The following is a 26,076-nucleotide window of genomic DNA, read 5'->3' as shown; positions in this document are numbered from 1 at the left end:
GTCTCCCCATCTCCCCAGGCCCGCAACCTTGGCGTGATCTTTGATTCCACCCTCTCCCTTGAGCCTCACATCCGCCATGTCATTGAAACCTCCTTCTTTCATCTCCGCAACATCGCCAAACTCAGACCCTCTCTCACACCGCCCGCTGCTGAAAGACTCATCCATGCCTTCATCTCCTCCCGACTGGACTATTGCAACTCACTTCTCCTTGGCATCAGCTCCACCTACATCAACCGACTTCAACTGGTCCAGAACGCAGCCGCCCGACTCATCACCCACACCAAATCCTGGCATCACATCACTCCAGTCCTCAAACAACTTCACTGGCTTCCCATCTCCCACCGGATCACCTACAAAATCCTGGTCCTCACCTACAAAGCCCTCCACCATCTGGCCCCCCCATATCTCACTGACCTCCTCTCCCCCTACCAACCCTCACGGTCCCTCAGATCCACATCAGCCGGTCTCCTCTCCATCCACAAGTCCAACCTCCGCAGTTTTGGGGACAGAGCCTTCTCCAGGGCAGCTCCCAGGCTCTGGAACTCCCTCCCCCGCAATTCTGTGTCCCTCACCATCTTCCAGTCCCGCCTCAAGACCCATCTCTTCACCTCTGCCTATCCTTAGCCCCACGTCCCCCTCCCTTTTCATCTGTGCATTAATTGCCTCATATTGTGTTTTGAATTGAATTCTGTCTTTACTTTGTGTACTAGTCATGTCTCTACTATTTATTTCATTCCCCTTACATGTTTTTCCTCTACCTGCTAAATTTTTGTACGGTGTCCTTGAGACTCTTGAAAGGCGCCCATAAATAAAATGTATTATTATTATTATAAAACCAGCATCTGCAGTTCCTTCCTACACATCTGCAGTTCTTTCTGACACATTCAGGAAAAGTACTTGATTCAGTGAATACTTTTCAAAAGGGTTGCAATAAATGAAAGCTGTGGAACTTTCCAAATGTTGACAGATATTTGGTTTCAGGTTTCTTTTGTGAACATTGCCAACTTGTGCTTGGTGAACTGGACAAATGAACTTTGGAGCAAAATAGTTAATTGTTTCTTTTCTATTGACGCCCTAGGGAATCAAGATGTGAGGCACTCAAATCCCATCTTTCAACCTGTTCTTGTTACAGTATTTGTGTGACTCTTCCAGTTAGCTGTCTGGCAGTGACAATGCAATTAAATATCAAGGAGACACAGTCATTGGCTTGTGTGCTGAGAATGCTTATAACCATATAACAATTACAGCACGGAAACAGGCCATCTCAGTCCTACAAGTCCGTGCCGAACAACTTTTTTCCCTTAGTCCCACCTGCCTGCACTCATACCATAACCCTCCATTCCCTTCTCATCCATATGCCTATCCAATTTATTTTTAAATGATACCAACGAACCTGCCTCCACCACTTCCACTGTAAGCTCATTCCACACCGCTACCACTCTCTGAGTAAAGAAGTTCCCCCTCATGTTACCCCTAAACTTCTGTCCCTTAATTCTGAAGTCATGTCCACTTGTTTGAAGGTTCCCTATTCTCAAAGGGAAAAGCTGATCCACATCAACTCTGTCTATCCCTCTCATCATTTTAAAGACCTCTATCAAGTCCCCCCTTAACCTTCTGCGCTCCAGAGAATAAAGACCTAACTTATTCAACCTTTCTCTGTAACTTAGTTGTTGAAACCCAGGCAACATTCTAGTAAATCTCCTCTGTACTCTCTCCATTTTTGCCCCTTGTCTGAACTTTTGCCCCTTGTCTGAATTTTTGCCCCTTGTCTTGCCCCTTGTCTGAATTTTGGTCCAGGTCTCATCAAATGTAGCCAAACACTTATTCATCCACTGAGAAGTTGAGAATGGAATAGAATGGTTACCACAATCCCAATTTAAATTCATACAGAGCGCCACTTCAGCCCACTGAGTCGGTGCCAGCAGTGGCACAGCAGTAGAGATGCTGCCTCACAGTGCCAGAGACCTGGGTTCAATCCTGACCACGGGCGCTGTCTGTACGGAGTTTGTACATTCTCCCTGTGACTGTGTGGGTTTTCTCCGGGTGTACCAGTTTCCTCCCACATTCCAAAGACGTGCAGGTTTGTAGTTTAATTGGCTTCCGTAAATTGTCCCTAGAACTAGTAGGATAAAACCAGATTGATTTGGGTGACCGTTGATTGTCACGGATTTGGTGGAGTGAAGGGCGTGTTTCCACACAGCATCTCTAAACTAAATTAAACCATCAAGCACTCATTTACAATAATCATAGTCAAACCCATTTGATTTTCCTCACATTCGCATCAACTCCTTCACAGGTTCTACCACACACTGATACAGCTGGGGACAACTTGCCGAGGCTACTAAACCTAACAAGCTGCATGACTTTTTTGTGGACATGGGAGAACATAGAAGATAGAACGGTGCAGCACTAGAACTTGCCGTTAAGCACCCAATGTCTGCGCCAAAACAGGATGCCAAGATAATCTCATCTGCCTACACGTAATCTATATCCATCTAAACCAGAGCACCCGGAGGAATCCCCCACGGTCACAGGGAGAAGGTTCAAATTCCATGCAGACAGCAATGGAGGTGAACCAGCAGAGCCGTGAGGCAGCAGCTGTACTGGTTGTTCCACTGTGCCTTGAGCTGATAACAGAAGGAGCCTGATTGATAAAACTGCTGAAGTTTGCAGAGCCAGGGCACTGTCCCGACTCTGAAGAAGGGCCTTGATCTGAAACGTCACCTTTATCTTAAAGATACAGCACAGAAACAGCCGTTCAATCCACCGAGTCCATGCCGACCAGCGACCCCTTACCCTTAGCACTATCCTACACACTAGGGACAATTTACAATTTACCAAAACCAATTAACCTACAAACCTGTACATCTTTGGAGTGTAGGAGAAACCCAGAGCACCCAGAGGTCACAAGGCATAGTAAGGCAGCAACTCTACTCAAGCGCCACTGTGCCGCCACAATGTGCAACCTATCCATGCTCTCCAGTGATGCTGTCTGATCTGCTGAGTTACTCACATCACCCTAGGTGTAAAAAAGTTACATCAGGCTCCTATTAAATCTATCTCTCCTCACCTTAAACCTATGTCCCTTAAAATACGCTTGGCAAAGACAAGTTGGACCGAAGGGCTCATTTCCATACTCTATGCCTCAATTACTCCATTTTAGGACAAGGCTGTAATAATGGCAAAAGTTAATTATAAGAAAAATACAAACTGAGCATTGGTGATTCTGAATGCAATTCAAAGAAAAAATAATGCAGTGGCTGGAAATCTGAAATAAAAACACAAAATGTTGGAAATATTCTATGTCATGCAGCATCGATGGAAAGAGAATCATAGTTAGTGTTTCAGGTCAAACATCCTCATGCTGTGGAAGAGAGGAAATAAGTTAGATTAATATTACAGCGATTGTTAGGAGAAAGTAAGTATGCCTGATAGAGTAGGTCCAGGTGTGGAAATGAGGTTTGGTCAACAGCTGATCAAAATGGACTCACACTATCAAAGATAACCTCCCAGCAGCTTAGAATTTACTAGTTTTCCATCTGTGCCAGTTTAGACTATATGTCTTTGATGCAAAGCATGCTCATTTCTCTAACTTCTCTGAGTTTCTCCAGCATTTTCAGGTTATTGTTCATGCTATTATCCCTTCATTTGACTGATAATCAAGTGCAGATTATTGAGGGAAAGGGATAACACGAATGGTTTTTTTCTTGCCTATTTTCTGTGCTCCTTTCTAATCTGCATCTGTGTTTTCTGCTTAAAGTTTAGGAAATGTTTTTAGGTTAAATTACATGATGCAGCTAAATTCACAAATTGACTCTTCATTAATCAGTGAGCTAATTTTAAAGGTTTTTTTTCCGATGAGTTTTTTCTATAATTTAAATTTGGGTATTAGGTCATGTTCTGATTGGATTGTGATGATTTTCATGTTAATTGCTAATCATGGCATGGCATTTAGTTGTTATGATGGTAGCTAATCAAATAGGCCACTGATTAAATCTGTCTGGAGCAGGGGGTGGGTTAACATAAGGAGGTCAAATGAGCCTTCCATTTTCTGCTTTAGTTGATGACAAACTGATCAGTGCAGACCAAGGATCAAACCACCCAGTGTGGAAAAGGTTTGATTTTTAGCTTTATTCTTTATTTTTCCTGTGGATAACATTGGAATCTGAATACAGTCTAAGCCAGTGATTCCCAACCTGGGGCCATAGGGGCCATGGCAAATTTCAGGGGGGCCACAGAAACATTTTGGGATTTAGGGGGCCATCGGCTCAATGAAGGGGGCCCACAGAGCTACCACCCTGTTGCCTCCTAAATTCAGTTCTAATAAATTTAAATCTATGTAGTTGAAATATATTTTTAATGTATGATTATAAATGGTTGTTTTATTGAACAAACAAAATATTTTTGATGTTTGTGGAATAGAATAAAAGAGAATATATGTGCAATTAATAGACACTGATATTTTTATGGAAGGTATAATATTGAAGTATTTTTTTCCACTAATAATGTTGGGGGGGGGGGCACAGAAAAATTAAAAGATCCCAAGGGGGCCATGAGCTAAAAAAGGTTGGGAACCACTGGTCTAAGCCTCCAGTGTCCATTCAGTCAGGGACTTCACTACAATGCTGAGAACTACCGCAACAGTTGACTGTACGGAGTTTATACGTTCACCCTGAAAACTGCGTGGGTTTTCTCCAGGTACTCTAGAGTTCCTCCCACATTCCAAAGACGTGCAGGTTTGTTGGTTAATTGGCTTCTATAAATTGTCCCTAGTTTATAGGGGAAAAAAAGGGATTGCTGGTCAGCATGAACTCGGTGGGCCGAAGAGCCTGTTTCCACACTGTATCTCTAAACAAAACTATATTCTGCACTCTGTATCTTTCCCTTCGCACTACCTATTGTACTTGCCCAGTACATCTCACACACCATTCTCCCCCACCATTGTCTCCATCTACACTTCATCATGCCTCGGGAGAGCAGCCTAGATAATCAAAGACTTGTCCCATCCAGGTCATTCCTTCTTCTCTCTGCTCCCAATAGTCACAAAATACAGAAGATTGAAAGTGCACACCACAAGACTCAGAAACAATTTTTTTCCTTCTGTTATCGGGTTTCTGAATGGTCCTTCGATAAACTAGGCTACAATCTATTTTATCCTCTACCCCATTGCAGACATTGGACTTGGTGTCTGTAACTGTAACACTACAATGGTGATAACTATATTCCTTTGCTCTGTATCTTTCCCTTCTGCTTATTGTACCTGAGGCTGGCTTGATTGTATTTAAGTATGGTATCTGATTAATTGGATGGCATGCAAGACAAAGCTTTTCACTGTTCTTCGGTATGCATGTGAATAATAAACCTAAACATACCCTCACATCATTATCATTTGGACCTCTTGTTTGTCCCATGGTTGAGTCTTGTTTTGATGGTAATCTAATCAACCAATTAAAGGGCATGTCCCACTTGGACGTCATTTGTGCATCACGCAGATGGCGCGCAAAGAAAAATCCTGGGGCGCCGCGCATCACGTGCGCGGCACGATGAACGTGTCGTGCGTCCTGACGCGTAAATTATATAGCGTAAATTAAGCGCAAATGCTTAGCCCAAGTGGGACTGGCCCTTAACATTAAAATCCAATCCCAGGGTTTAACCCAGCTCAGAGAATGGGGTGGGAAGTTAATAAGGAAGGAAGTGAGGAGACAAAGTGATAAATCTTAATTTAAACAAAATGTCAAGTAAGATTTGGATGGTGGCACTGGCACATGTCTATCCAAATGGAGAAACCTTTGCACATTTGAAGTTAGGTATGCAGCAAAACTTGGATAAATGTCAATTGCTTGGTAACAAATTTCTCTTGATTATGTTTAAAAAGAGACAAAGTGCTGGAGTAACTCAGTGGGTCAGGCAGCATCTTGGGAGAACATGGATAGGTAATGTTTCCGGTTGGAACCCTTGGACTAATGCAGTCTGTAGAAGGATCCCGACTCAAAACATCACCTATCTATGCTCTTCTGAGATGCTGTCTGACCTGCTGAATTACTCCAGCACCTTGTATCTTATTTTCTAAACCAGCATCTCTTGTTCATATAGTCATACAGCACAAAAACAGACCATTCAGCCTAACGCCAGGCCAACGAAGATGCCCCATTCTACGTTAGTCCACCTGACTGTGTTTGACCTATGTACAGCTAAACCTTTCCTATCCATGTACCTGTCCAAATTTATTTTAAATGTCGTTCTAGTACTTGTCTTAACTACCTTCTCTGGCAGCTTGTTCCATATTACCACGAGCCTCTGTGTGAAAAAGTTGGCCCTGTGGGTCCTGTTAAATTTCTCCCCTCATATTTCACCTTTGTCCTCTGGTTCTTGATTCCCGTACTCTGTGTAAAAGATTGTGTGCATTAACTCTATCTATTCCCCGCCACCCTCTGTTGTTACTTGTGTCTCCTTAATTATGTTGGCTGCTTTCCTGAGGCAGTGTGAAGTGTAGATGGAGTCGATGTGGGGAAGTCTGGTCTGTGTGATGGCAAGGAAACAAATAATGAAGGTGATCATCAAAAGAGCAAAAGTCGTGTGATTTATTTGATCTGTTTTGCACAACGAATGGTTGGATGGAATTACACGATCACAGGGTGGAGGGAGGGTATCTGAAAGGAATGAATTTACAAGGCTATGGGGTGAGGGTGGAAGATGGGACTAACTAGATTTCTCTTATGTGGAATCAGTACGGTGCCATGGGCCAAATGGCCTCCTTCCAAGCTGTGATCGTTCTGTGAAAATTACTGCAGTATTCACTAGCCGCTTCACTTGGCAGTTTCCTTGAATCTGAAATGAGATTCAAGGTGTCAACCTTGTAAATTACTCATTCATTACAATGCTAGATCAAACTGCAGGTTAATTGAACCAGCACCCAAGGGTAGAGTTTGCTCTTTAGCAGGTGCAGTGCTCTCTGCAAAAGTCATACATTTTGTTGCACAGCTTCAGGTGACTTTGATATAATTGGGAAGTAGAAGCTGTGGGCTGTGTGACTGCAGAGCCTGGTTTCTGTATTGATATCAGCAGCTACCTGTCTCAGCCACAATAATCAGATAGGAGGCTTTTGGCTCATACGCTCTCAGTCCTTTATCAGCTCCACCAGTGGATACAGTTTATCAAGCATTAATTCCCAATTTATTAGCCACCTTCTTCTTAAATAATCATATTCTTGAGGCTTTTTTAGTTTTGACTTTCTGCTCATGCTTCAGCCTCAGTGTTAACACGTATTGGTCCCTAAACGAGGGAGGGCACAGTGGTGCAGCAGGTAGAGCTGCTGCCTCACAGTGTCAGAGACAGCATGGGTTCCTCCCAGTGCTTGAGTTTCCTCCCACATCGCAAAGGTGTGAGGGTTTGTAGGTTATTTGTCCTCTGAAAATTGCCTCTAATGTGCAGGGAGCAGAAGCAAAAGTGGAAAAATAGATGATCGATGATCGGTCTGAACTCGGTGGGCTGAAGGGCCTGTTTCCATTGTGTATCTGTCATTATTTCGTTTAGTTTATAGATACAGTGCGGAAACAAGCCCTTCGGACCACCGAGTCCGCACCAAACAGTGATCCCCGCACACTTACACACTATCCAACACACACGAGGGAAAATGTTTTAATTATATCAAACCAATTAAACTACAAACCTGTTTGTCTTTGGAGTGTGGGAGGAAACCGGAGGTCCTGGAGAAAACCCACGCAGGTCACGGGGAGAACGTACAAACTCCGTACAGACAAGAATCCGTAGTCAGGATCGCACCTGGTCTCTGGTTCAATTATTCAACTTCTCCTGGTTTTGCTGAAAGGTCATTGACCTGAAAGATTTCTCACTCTGCAGATGCTACTCTTCCAGAGTATTTTCAGTATTTTCTGTTTTTTTTATTCCATTATTTCATCCACTGGCTGCTGTCGTGGTTGTAAAATTATCTCTGTTGAATACTGCTCTGTTTGCATCTCAGACGGCAGCCCCTTGAGATCGAGAACGACTTTCTTCTGCTCCTGTTTCTGGGGCTCATAGATGGCTGCGAAGGGGCTTGACACGGAGCTTTGGGTGTTGTGCTTCTTCTATCCTTTAGCACCATTTCTTGATGCTTTCACACTGCCGATGCCCTGTAGGGTTTACCTCCCCTACGTGGGTTTTTATAGCAACAACAAAATTAGAGACAGAGACAGGGTTAGTCTTTCATGTGAATTACCTCATGTCAGAACATTGTTGAGAGTCAAGTGTTTAATTGTCATATGTACCAAAATGGAACAATGACATTCTTACATGCTGCAGCACAACAGGTTTGTAAACTTGTGTACTCTATAGTTAACATAATAAACAAACATAAAAAGTCCAATAAATGAAACACCCATATAATGCAAAACAAAGTCCCTAATGCAACCAAGACATATGGCAATGTCATTAAAGAACAAGTGCAATAAACAACTTTACAATTGCACAATAATGGCAAATAGTTTCCATTTTCATTGGGATGAAAATCAAATGGGTGCTGAGCTATTTATTCCAATTACTGACCAGGTGATGCTGATGAAAATTACCCTCTGGTTCAACCAGTCCAATTGTAAATTTAGTATAATTTAGTTCTGAGATACAGCAAGGAAACAATCCCATGGCTGACAGTCCAGGTCAACCATCAATCACCAGTTCTATATTATCCCGTTTTCATCCACTCCCCACACACTTGGGGCAATTTACATAGGTCAATTTACCTATAAACCCACCCGTCCTTGGGATGTGGGAGGAACTGGGGCACACGGAAGAAACTCATGCAATCACAGGACGAGCATGCAACGTCCACACAAACAGCTGCAACTGTGCTGCCTGGATTTTGCATCAAATGATTCTGGACTTGCTGCTTTTTTTTGGAACCAATGTTTTCTAATTTCATCAAATGGATTTGAACAGTGTACATTTTGGTTCTACTAAAGAAGACTATGCTTGCTCTCGAAGTCAGTGGAGTGGAGATCCCTGGTATTAAGAGCTGAAAGGAATGAGAGGTGATCTTACTGAGATTTATAAGATTGAGAGGGTGAATGCCAAGGGGCTCTTCCTGTGACTGGAGCATTATCCCTGGGTAAGGGTTGACTGTTTAGGAGAATACTTTTTTTTGAGCCAGGGTTCACAAACCTGTAGAACTCTCTGACCCCAAGGAGCTTATCCATTGAGTATATTTGAGCCTGCGATTGTAGGATTGAAGTAGATCAGAGAAGTATGGAACCTGGCAGTCATGATCTTGTTGTAGTCTCTTGCCAAGAGTAAATCATTGAGAGCCAGAGGTATAGGTTTAAGGTGAAGGGGACAAATTTAATAGAAATCTGAGGGGTAGCTTTTTCACATCAAGGGTGGTGAGTGAATGGAACGAGCAGCCAGAGGAGGTAGTTGAGGCAGGTACTATCTCAACATTAAAAAAAAAACATTTATTCCGGTACATGGATAGGATAGGTTTAGAGGGATATGTGCCAAATGCAGGCAGGTGGGATTAGTGTAGATGGGGCATGTTGGTTGGTGTGGGCAAGTTGGGCCGAAGGTGTATGACAATGACTTTATCAGAATTGGCTCAAAAGACCCTGGGGTCCTTCTATTTCTTCTTAACAGGACATAATCTAAGCATTTTGGAGAGTGAAAGTGGGTGTTAGGCGAGTGGCAGCCAGATTTGCATATTTTCAAGGTTTTATCTCCTTTAAAGCCCCCTGCCATCCAGTAAAAGCCACGTTTAGGCTCTTTACAGGTGCCCCCTGCATTCCATCTTGGCGATGCCATGATAGTTTTTGATCATGGGGATGTCACATAGAAACATTGAAAATAGGTGCAGGAGTAGGCCATTTGGCCCTTCGAGCCTGCACCGCCATTCAATATGATCATGGCTGATCATCCAACTCAGTATCATGTACCTGCCTTCTCTCCATACCCCCTGATCCCTTTAGCCACAAGGGCCACATCTAACTCCCTCTTAAATATAGCCAATGAACTGGCCTCAACTACCTTCTGTGGCAGAGAATTCCACAGATTCACCACTCTCTGTGTGAAAAATGTTTTTCTCATCTCGGTCCTAAAAGATTTCCCCCTTATCCTTAAACTGTGACCCCTTGTTCTGGACTTCCCCAACATCGGGAACAATCTTCCTGCATCTAGCCTGTCCAACCCCTTAAGAATTTTGTAAGTTTCTATAAGATCCCCCCTCAATCTTCTAAATTCTAGCGAGTACAAGCCGAGTCTATCCAGTCTTTCTTCATATGAAAGTCTTGACATCCCTGGAATCAGTCTGGTGAACCTTCTCTGTACAAGAATGTCTTTCCTCAGATTAGGAGACCAAAACTGTACACAATACTCCAGGTGTGGTCTCACCAAGACCATGTACAACTGCAGTAGAACCTCCCTTCTCCTATACTCAAATCACAACTGAGCTCAATCAATTCTTGCCCGGTGGTCACAAAGAAACACTGATCATGATGAGGGGTCCAGGTTGTTTTTGGAGTCATATACAGCGTGGAAACAGGTCCTTCGGCCCAACTTCCCCACACCAACCAATATTTCCCATCTGTACTAATCCCACCTGACTGCCTTTGGCCCAAATCTCTCTAAACCTATCCTATCCATTTCCTGTCTAATTGTTTCTTAAATTTTTGCAATAGTCCCTGCTTCAACTACCTCCTCTGACAGCTTGCCCCATACACTCACCACCCTTTCTGTGAAAAAGTTACCCCTCAGATTCCTATTGAATCTTTCCCCCTTCACCTTCTCGATTTCCATACTCTGGGCAAGAGTCCCTGTGCGTTTTGATCCGTGAATTTTGAAAGTTTTCATTCTAGGAGTGAGAAATGAGATTTGCGTGGTAGCATCTGAATACATGTATATTTGCCATATCAATCATAATTGTCAATGCAAAGTAAAGCAAACTCATTGGCAAAGATGTCAGTGAATGCGATGTATCTCGTCTTAAATTCTGATTCAATAACCTAGGTTTGTACATCTCCAGGGCAGCTGGCATGCATGTGTCATCTCACTAATTTGAATGAATGAGGTTTTTTCTATATGCCACACTTCATTCAACATTGATCCCAGAGGATGCACATATCTGTCATGTTACCCAGATACAGCCCATTACACTGTTCCTTCAAAAAATGAAAGGTACTTACACATCTCCATATGCCCGTCATCCTTCACTCCTCCACCAATCTTCTCTCGCTTTCGACTCGCCTTTCTCCCTCTCCTCTTTTTACTAGCTATCTCCACTCCGCACTTCCAGACCAGCAGCGATTCATCCCAAAACGCCAACCATTCCTTTCCATCCACAGTTATCGCTTGATCTGCTGAATACCTCCAATAGATTGTTTGTTGCCCCACATTCCACATCTCAGGTGTTGTTGCTCTTCGGTAATCATCTCCTCCTCACTGACCAACACTTAAGGTGAACTTCAAGGTTGCATGCTCAGCCCTCTTTACACCCATAACCATATGGCTAAGAACAGATCCAATGCCATCTACAAATATATCAATGACACCACTGGTGTATGGAGGCAGGTGAGGAGGTCGGTGAGGCAGGTACTATGACAACATTTTAAAGGCATTTGGACAGGTACATGGATAAGAAAGATTTAGAGGGATATGGACCAAATGCCGTCAGGTGGGACTAGTATAGATGAGGCATGGGCAGGTTGGGCTGAAGGGTCTGTTTCCGTGCTGTATCACTCTATGAATCTACGATTCTGGGACCAATGTTGGCTGAATTATGGTTGATTTAGTTTAGTTTAATTTAGTTTAGTTTAGAGATACAGTGCGGAAACAGACCCATCAGCCCACCGAGTCCACGCCGACCAGCGAATCCCACAACCTAACACTATCCTACACACACTAGGGACAATTTACGATTTTACCAAGCCTAATAACCTGCAAACCTGTATGCCTTTGGAGTGGGGGAGGAAACTGGAGCTCCCGGAGGTAACGCACGCAGGTCACGGGGAGAATGTACAAATCCCTCCACAGATAAGCACCCGTAGTCAGGATCGAACCTGGGTCTCTGGCGCTATAAGGCAGCAACTCTACCGCTGCGCCACTCTGCTGCCCTGGTGATGAGTCAGCGTAAAGGAGAGAGAAGGAACACCTGGTTGAGTGGTGGTGCGACAGCAACCTTTCGCTCAACAAGACCAACAAACTAATCACTGACTTCAGGAAGGGGAAAGCAGGAGACCACATGCCAATTTTCATCGGGCTGTTGGTGGTATAGAGTTAGCATTTTCAAATTCCTGAGCATGAAGTTGACCTGTGGTGGAGCCTGCACATAGATGCAATCATGAAGATGGTGCGCCAGGGCCTCCACTTCTTTGAAGTTTAAAGAGATTCGGCATGTCTCCGTATACTCTGACCAACCTCTCCAGATGTATTGTAGAAAGTATCCTGACTGGTCGCATCATGGTGTGGTACAACAATTCCAACACACAGGAATGCAAGAGGCTGCAGGAAATGGTGGACAGCCCAGGCCATCATTGACCTTCCCACCATCTGATGGGGCTTTTTCACGGGGAGAGTTGACGCAAGATGTCACCAGAGTGAAGTGGTCGTGGTCCAGCACGAGTTTCGCACGATATAACGGGGGGTAGATAAAGAGTTCCCACGGTACTCGGCATTTCTGTTATTTGTGCGAGTGACTTGTCCGTCTCCCGAGCTTTCCCGTTAATCTTGAATGAACATCGTGAACTGTAGTGTTGTTAATCACGTGGCACAAATGATGTTACTTTGTTTTCACACACTATATTGGGTTTTTTCACACACTATATTCCTCCCTTGGTTGAATTGGCTCATTTGGAGACATGCCTATACTAACTATGTGCATCGAGAACGCTTGCGTGAAGGCAGAAGGGTGAGATTAATTAAAAAGAGAATTAAGAGGAAGTCTCACTGGGTGAAGCCCATCTTTCAACGGAGACCTCAATTTGGACAATATGATCAGCTGCTTAATGTGCTGTGCGAAGAGGATAGAAGTGCATTTTTGACAGAATTTCACCCGAGCTCTTTAATGAGCTGAAGAATAATCTGTTTTTTTTAGACAAATGTTGTTTGGTGTGATGCACCTTCTCTCAATATGTGCAAGAAGTCGTCTTTTTATTTTGTCAAATAGGAATAAAGACTGTGTCTAACATTGACCGTGATGGTTGTCTTATTTTATTATCTACTGAGAGGTGAAACATTCAAACGTTTAACCAGTCAGTAGACAGACAATAAATAGTAACAATCGAGCCATAAATGGCGTATACATGGTGAAGGGAACAACGCTGTGTGCAAGATAATGTTTAAAATCATGCGAGGAATCGATCGGGTAGATGCACAATCTCTTGCCCAAAGTAGGCGAATCGAGGACCAGATTACATAGGTTTAAGGTGAAGGGTAAATGGTTTAATATGGATCTGATTAAATACTGTCAGTAGTAAACCCGATCAAAAACAACATCAGGACGTCTATTAAACACCAGAGATCCCAGTAAACACCCAGCCGAGACTTATTACAGGTCTAGTGGAAAGACACAAAGCGCTGGAGCAACTCAGCGGGTCAGCCAGCATCGCTAGACAACATGGATAGATGATGTTTCCGGTCGGGACTCTTCTTCAGCGCTGAGTTACTCCCGCATATTGTGTCTTTCCAATGCAGATTAGCGTCTGTGATTCTTTGCTCCTGCATTACGGGGTCTATCTCTATTCCCGATAAAGTCTAAAACCCATCCTCCAGAGTTCTCAGCCCAGGGCGCCCATAAACAAGCCCTTAACTCCACACTGGGGACAGAGGCTGAGAGGTGTACAAAACCATGAGACGAACAGGCAGGGAAATAGACACAGTCCAGGGTAATATATGTCCTTTGCCCACAGAGGGGATTCGAGGACCAGAGGGCATTGGTTCAAGGTGAGGGGGGAAGATCTAATAGGATTCTGAGTGAGGGGTAACATTTTCGCACAAAGGGTGGTGGGTGTATGGAACAAGCTGCCAGAGGAGGTAGTTGAGGCTGGGTCCATCCATACATTTAAGAAACATTTAGACAGGTACATGGATAAGACAGGTTGGGAGGGATATGGACCAGACGCAGGCAGATGGGACTAGTTTCGATGGGACATTTTGGCCGGTATGGGCAAGTTGAGCCGAAGGGCCGGTTTCCACACTGTAACTCGATAACGCCAGTGAGTATACGATCTAAGATAGTCCGAGGGTCTCGAATGAGGTAGGTACTAGTTCAGGAATGGTCTGTGGTTGGTGTTAGGATGGTTCAGTTACATAAGTGCTCAAATGTAGGCACCGTTTTCGCAGTGGAAGCTCCGAGACTGCAGCGGGCGATTGTCGTGTTGGCTGGGACTCCTGTTATCCATGCAGGATAATGCCTATCCGTCCACGCCTATTTCCTTCGTTCCATAGATGCTGCTGCACCCGCTGAGTTTCTCCCGCTGAGCATTGGGCAGGCGAGGATTATGTTACTTGGAGTGCAGGAGGCTGAAAGGTGATCTAATGGAGGTGTATAACCGAGGGGAAATGCACAGACTTTTACTTAGGGTCGGGGCATCAAAAAGTAGAAAACACGGGTTTAAGGTGAGAGGGCAAGATTTAATAGAAAGCTGAGGAGCAGCTTCTTTACACAGAGGGTAGTAGGCAACGTTGCCTATTTCCTTCGTTCCATAGATGCTGCTGCACCCGCTGAGTTTCTCCAGCATTTGTGTGGGTGGGAGTAGGGGGGGAGGGGGTGGGGGGGGGAGAGATAAGGCAGCCTGAAGAAAGGGTCACCTGTCCATTTCCATCCGTAGATGCTGCCTGGCCCGCGGAGTTCCTACAGTCTTAGAAACTGCTTTAGACAAAAAGAGACACAAACTGCTGGAGTAAAATAGCTCAGCAAGTGAGGTACCTGAACACTCAAAAATTAAAAAGAATGAAAATGTGATTATTTCACCTCCCTTCAACTATTTTGTGTTTCAGCATGAGAGGGATTATAACATTAGAAACATTCATCTTGTAGTGATGTGTTAATGAAGAATTGCAGACATCAATCTGATAGTAAAAAATATATGTATTTAACAATGAGGTAAAACAAGCACTGACAATCAAACTGCTCAGTTACTCACCGTTCGCAGGAGTTCCCACGGTACCCGCAAGAGTTATTACGGATATCGCACGGATATCGCACTGGCCACTTGTTCATACAATGTTGCAATGCTCAACCACAAGTGTACAAGTCACTCTTGGAGAAATTCTAACTTTCTTGAATTTTCTCCCGAGTGACCAAGATACACGATTACCTGCCGTTAGCGCCACGGTGGTCCACGGTGGTCCACGAATGCCGTACTGTTATCGCACGAGGTTCCCACGATGTTAAACTCTGGTTCACTCTTGCGTCAAGTCGCCCCATGAAAAAGCCACTTAAAGCATCTACAAGAGTTGATGCCTTAAGAAAGCAGCATCAATCATTAAGGAACCCCACCATCTGGGTGCATACCTTCCTGTCACTGCTGCCATCGGGCAGGAGGTACAGAAGCCTCAAGTCCCACACCGCCAGGTTAAGGAAAGGCTTATTTCCGACAATCATCTGGTTCTTCAAAGGTCTTTTATTGCCAATTAAGGTGCAGTGATATTCATATTACCATACAGCTATACTAATAAAAAAGCACCAAGACACACAACTACGTAAAAGTTAACATAAACACCCACCATAGCGGATTCCCCACATTCCTCACTGTGATGGAAGGCAACAAAGTCTAATCTTCTTCCCTCATTTTTCTCTTGCGGTGGGGGCATTCGAACCATTCGCAGTCGGGGTGATTGAAGCTCCGCAGTCGGCGTTCGAAGTCCCCGCGTCGAGGCGCTCAAAGTCCCCCTCGATGGGGCAATCGAAGCCCCTGCGTCAGCGTGTTTGAAGCTCCTGCATCGGGGCGTTTGTAGCTCCCACAGTCGGGGTGATTGAAGTTCCGCAGGCGACGATCGAAGCCCCCGCGTTGGGGCGATCGAAGCTCCTGCGGCTTGGAGCTCTCAAAGTCAGTTTCTAACCAGAGACCGCAAGTTCCATGATGCTAAAGTCCGCAGGCTCTCGCGGTTGGAGCTCAGAGGTCAATCCCTGGCAAAGAGCTCGCGAGCTCCACGATGTTAGTCCGCAGGCTCCCGTGGTTGGAGCTCCTGAAGTTGGTCTCCAGCAAAGGCCGCCAGCTCCTCGATGTTAGGCCGCAGTGCGGACGGAGATACGATTTGGAAAAAAAATTGCATCTCCGTCGAGGTAAGAGATTACACCCCCCCCACATAAAACAAGCTAAAGAATGCTAAAAAACATACGTTTAACACATACAAATAAGGGTCAGATAGACTGTTGGTGAGGCAGTCATTACTGGCGTCACCCAGTGATCGTGAACCAATCTGCACAATCGTAATCCTACTTCAGCATCAGAACACTATGGACCACCTATGGCACTACCATGGACTTGCTTCGAGTGTTTTGCCCTAATATCTTGTTTTTGACACAATCTTTTTCTTTTCCCTGTCTTGTTGAGTTTACGTGTAGTTATGTATAATTTAAGTTTTTGTGTATTATCTGAGTCCATGTACCTGTCATTGTACCTGTGCCTCACCGTATCTGTGAATTTGATAATAATCTCAACTTGGCGACACTAACACTATCCTACACACTAGGGACAATCCACAATTTTTACCGAAACCTACAAACCTGTACGTCTTTGGAGTGTAGAGGAAACTGGAGCATTCATGGGAAACCCAGTTAGTCACGGGGAGAACGTACAAACTCCTTACAGACAGCACCCATTGTCAGGATTAAACCCGGGTCTCTTGCACTGTACGGCAGCAACTCTACCGCTGCGCCACCGTGCCGCCCTAAGCCCCCTGGGACATGTTGGGATATTTTTCCAGCAGACATTGGGAGTGAGTGGGACTGGCTGGGGGCTATTGATGCAGAAGAGCTGCAGGCATAATTTGACCTGAAAACACCAGCAGTGCATTAGGTAAGTCTCCAGGGACCTTAAATTGGGGACCACCATCGGATACATAGTCAAAAAGGCACAACAGAGGATGTACTTCCTGCGGCAGTTGAGGAAACACAATCTGCCACGGGCAATGATGGTCCCGTTTTATACGGCCATCATAGAGCATGTCCTCACCTTCTCCATCATGGTCTGGTTTGGCTCAGCCACCAAGCATGACATTTGGAGGCTGCAGCGCATCAGCCGAGAAGGTTTTTGGCTGCAACCTTCCCCCCATCGACGAACTGTACACTGCAAGGGCCAGGAAGCGAGCGGGTACGATCATCTCTCCCTAACCACAAACTCTTTTAAGCACTTCCCTCTGGAAGGCGACTATGGATTGTCAAAGCTGCCACAGCCAGACATAAAAACAGTTTTTATCCACGAGCAGTAGCTCTACTCAACAGCCAAAAGTATGTAGCCTCCTTTAGCTCTGGTATTTTATTTAATTCTTCACATGTATAAATTATAATGTTTTATTTTTAATTGTCTACTGTATATCATATTGTTACTTGCGAGCAAAGCACCAAGGCACATTCCTTGTATGTATACATATTTGGCTAATAAAATGTATTCAATTCAATAAATGCAGAGTAAACAATATTTTATTATTATTGATACTTCATAATCCTGAGTGAGTGGATTTTACTATCTCTATCGCCTTTGCAGCTTTATGAATGCAGAGTAGCATTTTTCACACTTGTGGTACCAAGATTTATTGAAAAAAGTATTTCATTTCTTGTAGGTTGTATTTGAAGCAGTCACATCAGGTCAGCCTGGGTATATTGCCATCGATGAAGTGAAAATCCAAGGACACCCATGCAGTAAGTAACAAACAGATTACTTTGTCCACATTCAGCACATAGAGATGAGAAGAGATGGTGTTGATTTTGTCCAACACTATTATTATCTTCTGAAGCCTTGTTGCACTTTCTGAACTGAAGATTCAGGCTAAATAGTCTGTGGATACCTATTTGCACTCTCCCTCTTTCCTCAAACAATAGTCTTACTATTTCTGGAGGAAGGAACTTCAGATGCTGGTTTATATCAAAGACAGACACACTGCTGGAGCAGTTCAGTGGGTCAGGCAGCATCTCTGGAGAAAAGGAATAGGTGACATTTCAGGTCGGAACCATTCCTCAGATGTCTGAAGAAGAGTTCTGACCCAAAACCTCACCTGTTTCTTTTCTCCAGAGATGCTGCCTGACCCGCTGAGTTGCTCCAGCACTTTGTGTCTGTCTTTGTGTTATATTTTCTACCTTCCAGTCTCTGTGGATCATTGTCGAATGGATGGAATTTTAAAAGATGTCAGCTGGTCAAAATATGTCATCCTCTATCTCTATAGCTATCTATTTTAGAACTTAGAGATGCAAGTTATCAGCTTTTGGCCATTTTTCAACTTTCAGTCCGTTCTTTTCTTTCAGCTTTTAATCCTTTCCAAACATGTGCTGTTCTCCACTATTTCCAGGAAGTTTTCTTGTCTTCTTCTGTCAACATTCAAAAAAAAAAATTATTTAATTTCTCTGCCATTTCCTTATTCCTCAATATAATCTCCCCGGTCTCAGTCAGTAAGGGACACACTAATTTTGTTGACATTTTACTTTCTACATCTTCATTGAAACTTTGGCAATTTGTTTTTATGTTTCATTTTAGATTATTCTAATTTACTTCATTTGTACAAGTTCTTGTTCCTCATAAGTCATAGGATCAGAATTGGGCATTCAGCCCAATGAGTCTACACCGCCATTCAATTATGGCTGATCTTAACCCCACTTTGCCTGCTTTCTCTCCTCCGTTTACAGAATTCTGATAATTCCCATTGCTGTTTTAAGTGACATTATAAACCTTATGCTCGTGTCCAAATCTCTCATTAACTTGATAGACATGGTTGGTCTGGTTTTCCAGTTGTTATTTTTTTACCTTGAAGGAGGTAAAATATAAACTATGCATTAATTATTTAAATATTGCTCAGGTATTGTAGTTTCCCAGTCTACAACAGCCAGCTCACGCCACATAATTTGGTAGTTTGTACTTTGGATCTTGGACCCGTTTTTCAGATTGAACTAAATCACCTACTCGTTTTATATAACATTCAAAATATCTGCTCACCAAAACCAGCTCCGACTATATTCAGTTCAACGTTTTACCGACACCCCTTCTTATTCAATTGTGGGGCATTGGTTTTAGGACAACCCAAGTGAACCCCATTTACTAAAAAGAGTTTTCACTTTCCTCACCACGGATGCCAGTGTGTAAGGGACAGCCAACCCAACCCAGTTTGTGATCCACACATTCAACTCTCTGATCTTATTGACATAGAAACATAGAAAATAGGTGCAGGAGTAGGCCATTCAGCCCTTAGAGCCAGCACTGCCATTCAATATGATCATGGCTGATCATCCAAAATCAGTACCCCGTTCCTGCTTTCTCCCTATATCCCTTGATTCCTTTAGCCCTAAGAGCTAAATCTAACATTCTCTTGAAACCATCCAGTGTATTGCCCCCCACTGCCTTCTGTGGCAGAGAATTCCACAGATTCACAACTCTCTGGGTGAAAAAGATTTTCCTCATCTCAGTCCTAAATGCCCTACCCCTTATTCTTAAACTGTGACCCCTGGTTCGGGACTCCCCTAATATCGGGAATATTTTTCCTGCATCTAGCATGTCTAATCCTTAAAAAATGTTGTATGTTTCTGTAAGATTCCCTCTCATCCATCTAAATTTCAGTGAATACGTCCAGTCGACCCATTCTTTCATCATATGTCAGTCCCGTCATCCTGGGAATTAACCTGGTGAACCTAAGCTGCACTCCCTCAATAGCAATAATGTCCTTCCTCAAATTAGGAGACCAAAACTGCACACAATACTCCAGGTGCGGTCTCACCAGAGCCATGTACAACTGCAGTAGGACCTCCTTGCTTCTAAACTCTCGCAATGAAGGCCAACATGCCATTAGCTTTCTTCATTGCCTGCTGTACCTGCTTGACTGTTTGTCAATTAGCGCATCGCTCAGGCAGTGCTTAAGAAATGATCATTTTTCTGGTGCTTTTTCTTAATTTGGACCAAGGTCTACTTCAGTTTAGTTTAGTCTATTATTGTCACACATACTGAGGTACAGTGAAATGCTTTTTGTTGCGTGTTATCCAGTCAACGAAAAAGACTGTACATGGTTAGAATCACTTCTCAGCAGAATCTTCTTCACAGTGCTGCCCATGTCTTAGGCACAAACATCGTGGGCCATAAAGCACATTCCTGTGCTATACTGTTGTATGTTTTTCAATATATTAAGAAGGGCAGCACAGTGGCACAGCAGTGCTATCTCACATCGCCAGACACCTGGGTTGTATCCTGAATATGGGTGATGTCTGTGCAGATTTTGTAGGTTCCCCTTGTGACCACGTGGGTATTCTTTGGGTGCTTCAGTTTCCTCTCGCATTCCAAAAACATGCAGGTTTGTGAGTTAATTGGCCTTTGTAGATTGCCCTCAGTGTTCAGGATATAGAACTAGTGGACTGGGTGAGCCAAAGGGCCTGTTTCCACACTGTATTTCTAAGCTGAACTAAACTAAATTAAATTCAACTAAACTAAACTATTGCAGTCACAAAGTTTCCATTATTAATGAAAAATATAAAATCTGAAATAAAAGTAGATAACAATGAAATAGGTTTTATGATTAAACGTCATTGGCCTGAAATATTAGCTCAGTTCCTATTACCCCAGATACTGTCTGGTCTGCGGAGTTGCTCCAGCACATTCTGCAGTTTTCATAATTAGAATTGTGCACTCGAGTGTCATTCAAACGGATTGTAGTTTCAGGATTGAAGTCATTCTTGTTTTAAACTAAGCCATACTTAACCCATAGAGCTGTTATAACATGGAATATACATTCACAGGCAACTCTCAGAGTTATGGAGGTAATGGACTTTGATTGAGTAGTAGTAAAAGACTGCAAAGGACAAATCATATGTTTGAAGTGATGATATTTAATGGATGTAGTATTCCATTCAAATTGATGTAGTGGTTCGATCATTATTTTGGACATTTGCAAAGTATTTTTTTCGCTTCCTGGTGACAATCTTTACCTGGTTGAAAATAATGCTAACATTCCTGTATCATTGAATGATCGCCTGGTCATTCTCCGGAGACAGGCTAGCTGACATGAAAATTAGGTGTAATAGAATATCTTTCCCCCAGTCTAGCAAGGTTGTATTGGAATTGGGAGAGTGGGATCACAAAGGCAGGTTTTATACCATTTCTGTATCAGAATCCCTGCATTCTCAATTTACAAACTCTTGATTTACAAATTTTTGCCACAACACCAACGATTCTTTGACGTGTACACCTTTGATTTATGGAGCTGTTCTTCACTGGAACATAGAGCATATCATACTCTGTGCACAGAAATATATTGTGCTGAAATATCCAGAGTGCACTTTGCCCAGCTCTCTCGATTTATAACATTTCACTTATTTTGTTTAGTTTAGTTTAGTTTAGAGATACAATGTGGAAACAGGCCCTTCGGCCAACCGAGTCCGCACCGATGAACGATCCCCATACATTAACACTACCCTGAAAAACAAGGGACAATTTACATTTGTACCAAGCCAATTAACCTCCAAGCCTGTAGGTCTTTGGAGTGTGGGAGGAAACTGAAGATCTCGGAGAAAACCCACGCGGTCACAGGGAGAATGTACAAACTCCGTACTGCAGACTGCACCTGTAGTCGGGATCGAACCCGAGTCTCCGGTGCTGCAAGCGCTGTAAGGCAGCAACTCTATCGCTGCACCACCGTGCTGCCACATCAGACAACATTTTCCACAAATGAATCTTCCAGGCAGAATATACAGGAGCTTGAAAGTGCGCACTACCAGACTCAGGAACAGCTTCTTCTTCTCTTTTATCAGGTTTCTCAACAGTCCCTCCAATAGTTTGGGGACAGTCTGATTCACCTCTACCTTATTGCAGGCATTAACTTTTGTCTCTGGAACTGCTGCACTACAATAACCCAGCAGGTCAGGCAGCATCTCCAGAGAGCACGGACAGGCGACATTTTGGGTCGGTACCTCTCGTCAGAGTGATTGTGAATCAGTCTGACCTCTGTAAAGCAGCAACTCTACCTCTGCGCCACCATCCACCCCAAAGTGCAGAAGTAACTCAGCTGGTCAGGCAGCATCTCTGAAGAAAAAGGATGGGTGACGTTTTTGTTTGAGGGCTTTCTTCAGACTGAATGTGCGGGGGGGGGTGGGGGTGGGGGTGGGGGTGGGAAGGTGAAGAGCTGCAGGCGAGAAAAGCCCAGGGCCGATGAGGGCTGATTCTTACAAGAATGATTCCAGAAATGAGTGGGTTAGCATATGATGAGCGCTTGACAGCACTGGGCCTCTACTCACTGGAGTTTAGAAGGTTGAGGGGGGAACCTCATTGAAACTTACAGAATAATGAAAGGCATAGATAGAGTGGATGTGGAAAGAATGTTTCCATTGGTGGGAGAGTCTAGGACCCGAGGTCATAGCCTCAGAATTAAAGGGCGCTCTTTTAGAAAGGAGATGAGAAGGAACATATTTAGTCAGAGGGTAGTTAATCTGTGGAACTCATTGCCACAGCGGGTTGTGGAGGCTGTCATTGTATATTTTTAAGGCAGAGAGAGACAAATTCTTGATTACAACAGGTGTCAAGGGTTATGGGGAGAAGGCTGGAAAATGGGATTTGAAGGCAGAGATCCGCCATGATTGAATGGCGGAGTAGACTCAATGGGCCAAATGGCCTAATTCTACTCCTATAACTTGTGAACTTGTGAGGGCCAGCCACAAATGACCTCAAGCAGGGTAGTGTCTGGTAGGTCCATTGCTGGCAAGAGAAGGTGTGATCTCAAGAGAAACAATGTGGAGAACTGTGGAACTGGTAAAGCGACTAGGGTGGAGGAAGTTCCTCTGTTTTGCACTTTCCATATTTATTATTGTATTTATCATTACTGTATGTGTATAGTTAACGCTTGTTTTAATGGATTTTGGTTATAACCTACGGATGTACTGATGCCACTCCCGGCTGACACCGCCTCCCCAGTCGATTTCAGACGCTACTTACTGCCACCACCCCCGGCCCACACAGCTTCCTGGGCCATTTCCAGGCCGCGCCTGCCGCCGCCACAGCCAATCCTTACCTGAGCTCCGGCTGCCCGCGGACCACGGCCATCGACACCACCAATCCTCGCCTCTCCCCGCTACCAGCTGGCCGGGGCTGTCAACTCACCTGGATTCCAGGCCCAGTACCAAACCGAGAGTCTGAAGAAGGGTCTCAAGCCAAAACATCACCCATCCTTGTCCCCCAGGTTCTGCCTGACCCGCTAAAGCACTTTGCGTCGTTTTGTGTATTAACCAGCAACTGCAATTGTTTGTTTCTACTACTTATACAATGATAATACTTTACTCGGTTATAGTGGACACTCGATAATAATGGACACCAGTATTCCCTATTCCTTGTGCTGTACCGTTGCATATTCTATGTTCTATAAGGGGAAAGGCAGATGTATGGACTTTGGTCAAAAATGCACATGATCCTGCTGAATTGTAGATCAGACACCAGAATAGAATGGTCTTTTCCTGTTCCTTTGTGCCTGGGCCTGAGAGGAGCAATACTACAATATCTTATAGACAGTATTCATTCAACACTTCAATTAACCTGTGAAGCGGTCGTGGAGAACTCGAGCATCTATAAGACCATAAGGACCAGGAGTAGCAACAGGCCATATGGCTGCTTTGAGCCTTCTTTGCCATTCAGTTAAATCATGGTTGACCTGATCTTGGCCTCAGCCCCACATTCTTGATGGAGCCTCACAACACAAATCTCTATTTCACGTCTGCACATATTCAATGATTCTGCCTCTTGGTAGTGGGGGGAATTCCAATCACTGCTGATGGAAGAAATTCATGTTCATAAGACATAGGAGCATCATTTGGCCCATTGCGTCTTTTCCGCCATTTGGTCATGGGTGATCTATTTTTCCCTTTCAACCCCATTTTCCTGCCTTCTCCCTGCAACCTGTAGTGCCCTTACTAATCAATAACCTATCAATTTCCACTTTAAAAATACCCAATGCCTTGGCCTCCACTGCCACCTGTGGGACATTTCCACTGATTACCCACCTTCTGGCGAAACAAATTCGACCTCACCTTCATTCTAAATGTTTTTGAATATATTCTGAGGCTGCACCCTCTGGTCCTAGACTCTCCCACTATTGGAAACATCCTCTCCACATCCACTCTATCTTGGCCTTTTCATTCCAGTCTATCATCCCAACTGATGGGCTGAATGGCCTAATTCTGCTCCTATAACTTATGAACATTTTGTTCCTTTCCCATTCTATTTCTATCTATTCCTTTTCCTCCATGTCCTAACTGAGCATTACTTTATTCTGATACTCTATCTCCTACTTGTACATAACCTCAGTAGGGAAAGCATCCATTTAGCTTAAATCCCTTTTCCTTTATCATCTCCCCCCCCCCACCCGTCCAAATTGTACGTTCAATAGAATCATCTCACTGCATTTAGCATAGGACCGACCTGTTTGTCAGTCAAACCCCTCAACTGAGGACTGACATGGATAGGGCATCTTGGTCAGCAAGGGCAAGTTCATTCTTTACAATGATACGAATGTCATGCTACGCCGACACTTGTCTGGCGTCCTCATCTGCGACGCTTTAAATTGTGGCAAGCCTGTTGCAATCTGTGGACAATTCACTCAGTCCTGAGGCTGACACTAGTGGAAATGCATTCGACTGTGTAAAAAGCCCAGCTCCATTAAGTTAAATGCTCGACTTCTCGCAGGCAATGCAGCCTTGGTGTTGATTTTACAGCCATTCTTCTGAAACACATCAGCAGGTTTCAAGATGGAGAGGAGAGGTTCTCAGAGGTGGAATAAATGAGGGTGAAAAATGCAGATAAGAAATGATTTTTTGGATTGTGGGAGTTGAATGATCCATAGTAAATGAAGGCTGAAGCATCTCCTGCCTACTAATGATGGTCTAAGCCTCATCTGAGCCATATCATCTTGCCAAGAATCCACAAGCACACTTGAATTTGGATCTGTTACAAAAATAAACCCCAATTCAAATAAACTCTGCATCCAGGCTTGGCACCATCTAACTGCTAACTGAATTATTTTCTGCCTTACACTGAATCCCTTTGAAAATTGGTGTCCCATTTCAAGATTTTCAAAAGCTTTTCCAGTAATTGGTCAAGAACAATCTCGATGGAATTATATGAAAAATGAAACCTCTTTTAAAATTACATCATTTATTTATTTTGCCTCTCTTCAGCCACCTTATGAATTATATTGTGGGCGGCATGGTGGCGCATTGGAAGAGTAGCGGCCTTGCAGCGTCAGAGACCCGGGTTCGATCCTATGGTTGCTGTCTGTCATGAGCTTGTGACCATGTGGGTTTTCCCCGGGTGCTCAGGTTTTCTCCCACGCTCCAAAGACGTACAGGTTTGTAGGTTAATGAGCTTCGGTAAAAATTGTAAATTGTCCATAGTGTGTAGATAAGTGCTAGTGTATGGGGTGATCACTTGTTTGCTTGGGCTGAAGGGCCTGTTTTCACGCTGTATCTCTATAGTCTAAAGAAACATAATTATTTGTCACTTTGTGTTAAATTCTCTCTCCTCTGAGGCTGGCTTCTTCATCAATGGGCCTTTAGGTTACACACTGAATGACATTGCTGTGGCTTGTAGACTGACACACTAGTAAGGACCCATACCACACATGGTGTAGATCTCCCAACCAACTCTTTATAGCAAGGTCCCACAATCAATGCTGTTGCCTCTCCACCATTTACCCATTGAACAGAATCTCTCAGCCTAAGTGTTGTTTAAAAAGTCTGCCTGCAAACCATTCCCAGTTGAGTGAAATTTGCTGCCAGACTGCCAGGAGTAACATATAGAACAAACACACAACAAATTAATAATCCATAATGGTGTCAACAGTGTATCTGTAAAAAACCCATCTTGGGCTAATAAATGTTTACAGCTGACACCTTAGCTTTGTTTTAGGAGTGAGCAAGATGCT

At 43.9% G+C, this 26,076-nt stretch overlaps 1 protein-coding gene across 18 annotated transcripts in view; it reads left to right on the top strand.

Moving 5' to 3' along the window:
- The window catches only part of ptprm (protein tyrosine phosphatase receptor type M), a 940,804-nt gene that overhangs the window by 309,018 nt on the left and 605,710 nt on the right, over positions 1-26,076 (top strand). For all 18 annotated transcript variants that reach the window (XM_033019867.1, XM_033019862.1, XM_033019861.1 and 15 more), the window contains exon 4: positions 17,764-17,842. In XM_033019867.1, coding sequence (XP_032875758.1) covers positions 17,764-17,842 — 79 coding nt within the window. The remainder of the gene's footprint in view (positions 1-17,763; positions 17,843-26,076) is intronic.

Source organism: Amblyraja radiata, chromosome 4 (genome assembly GCF_010909765.2).
Source record: "Amblyraja radiata isolate CabotCenter1 chromosome 4, sAmbRad1.1.pri, whole genome shotgun sequence".
Lineage (NCBI taxonomy): Eukaryota > Metazoa > Chordata > Chondrichthyes > Rajiformes > Rajidae > Amblyraja > Amblyraja radiata.
The sequence above is the reverse complement of the archived record's forward strand: the minus strand, read 5'-3'. Positions and strand labels throughout refer to the sequence as shown.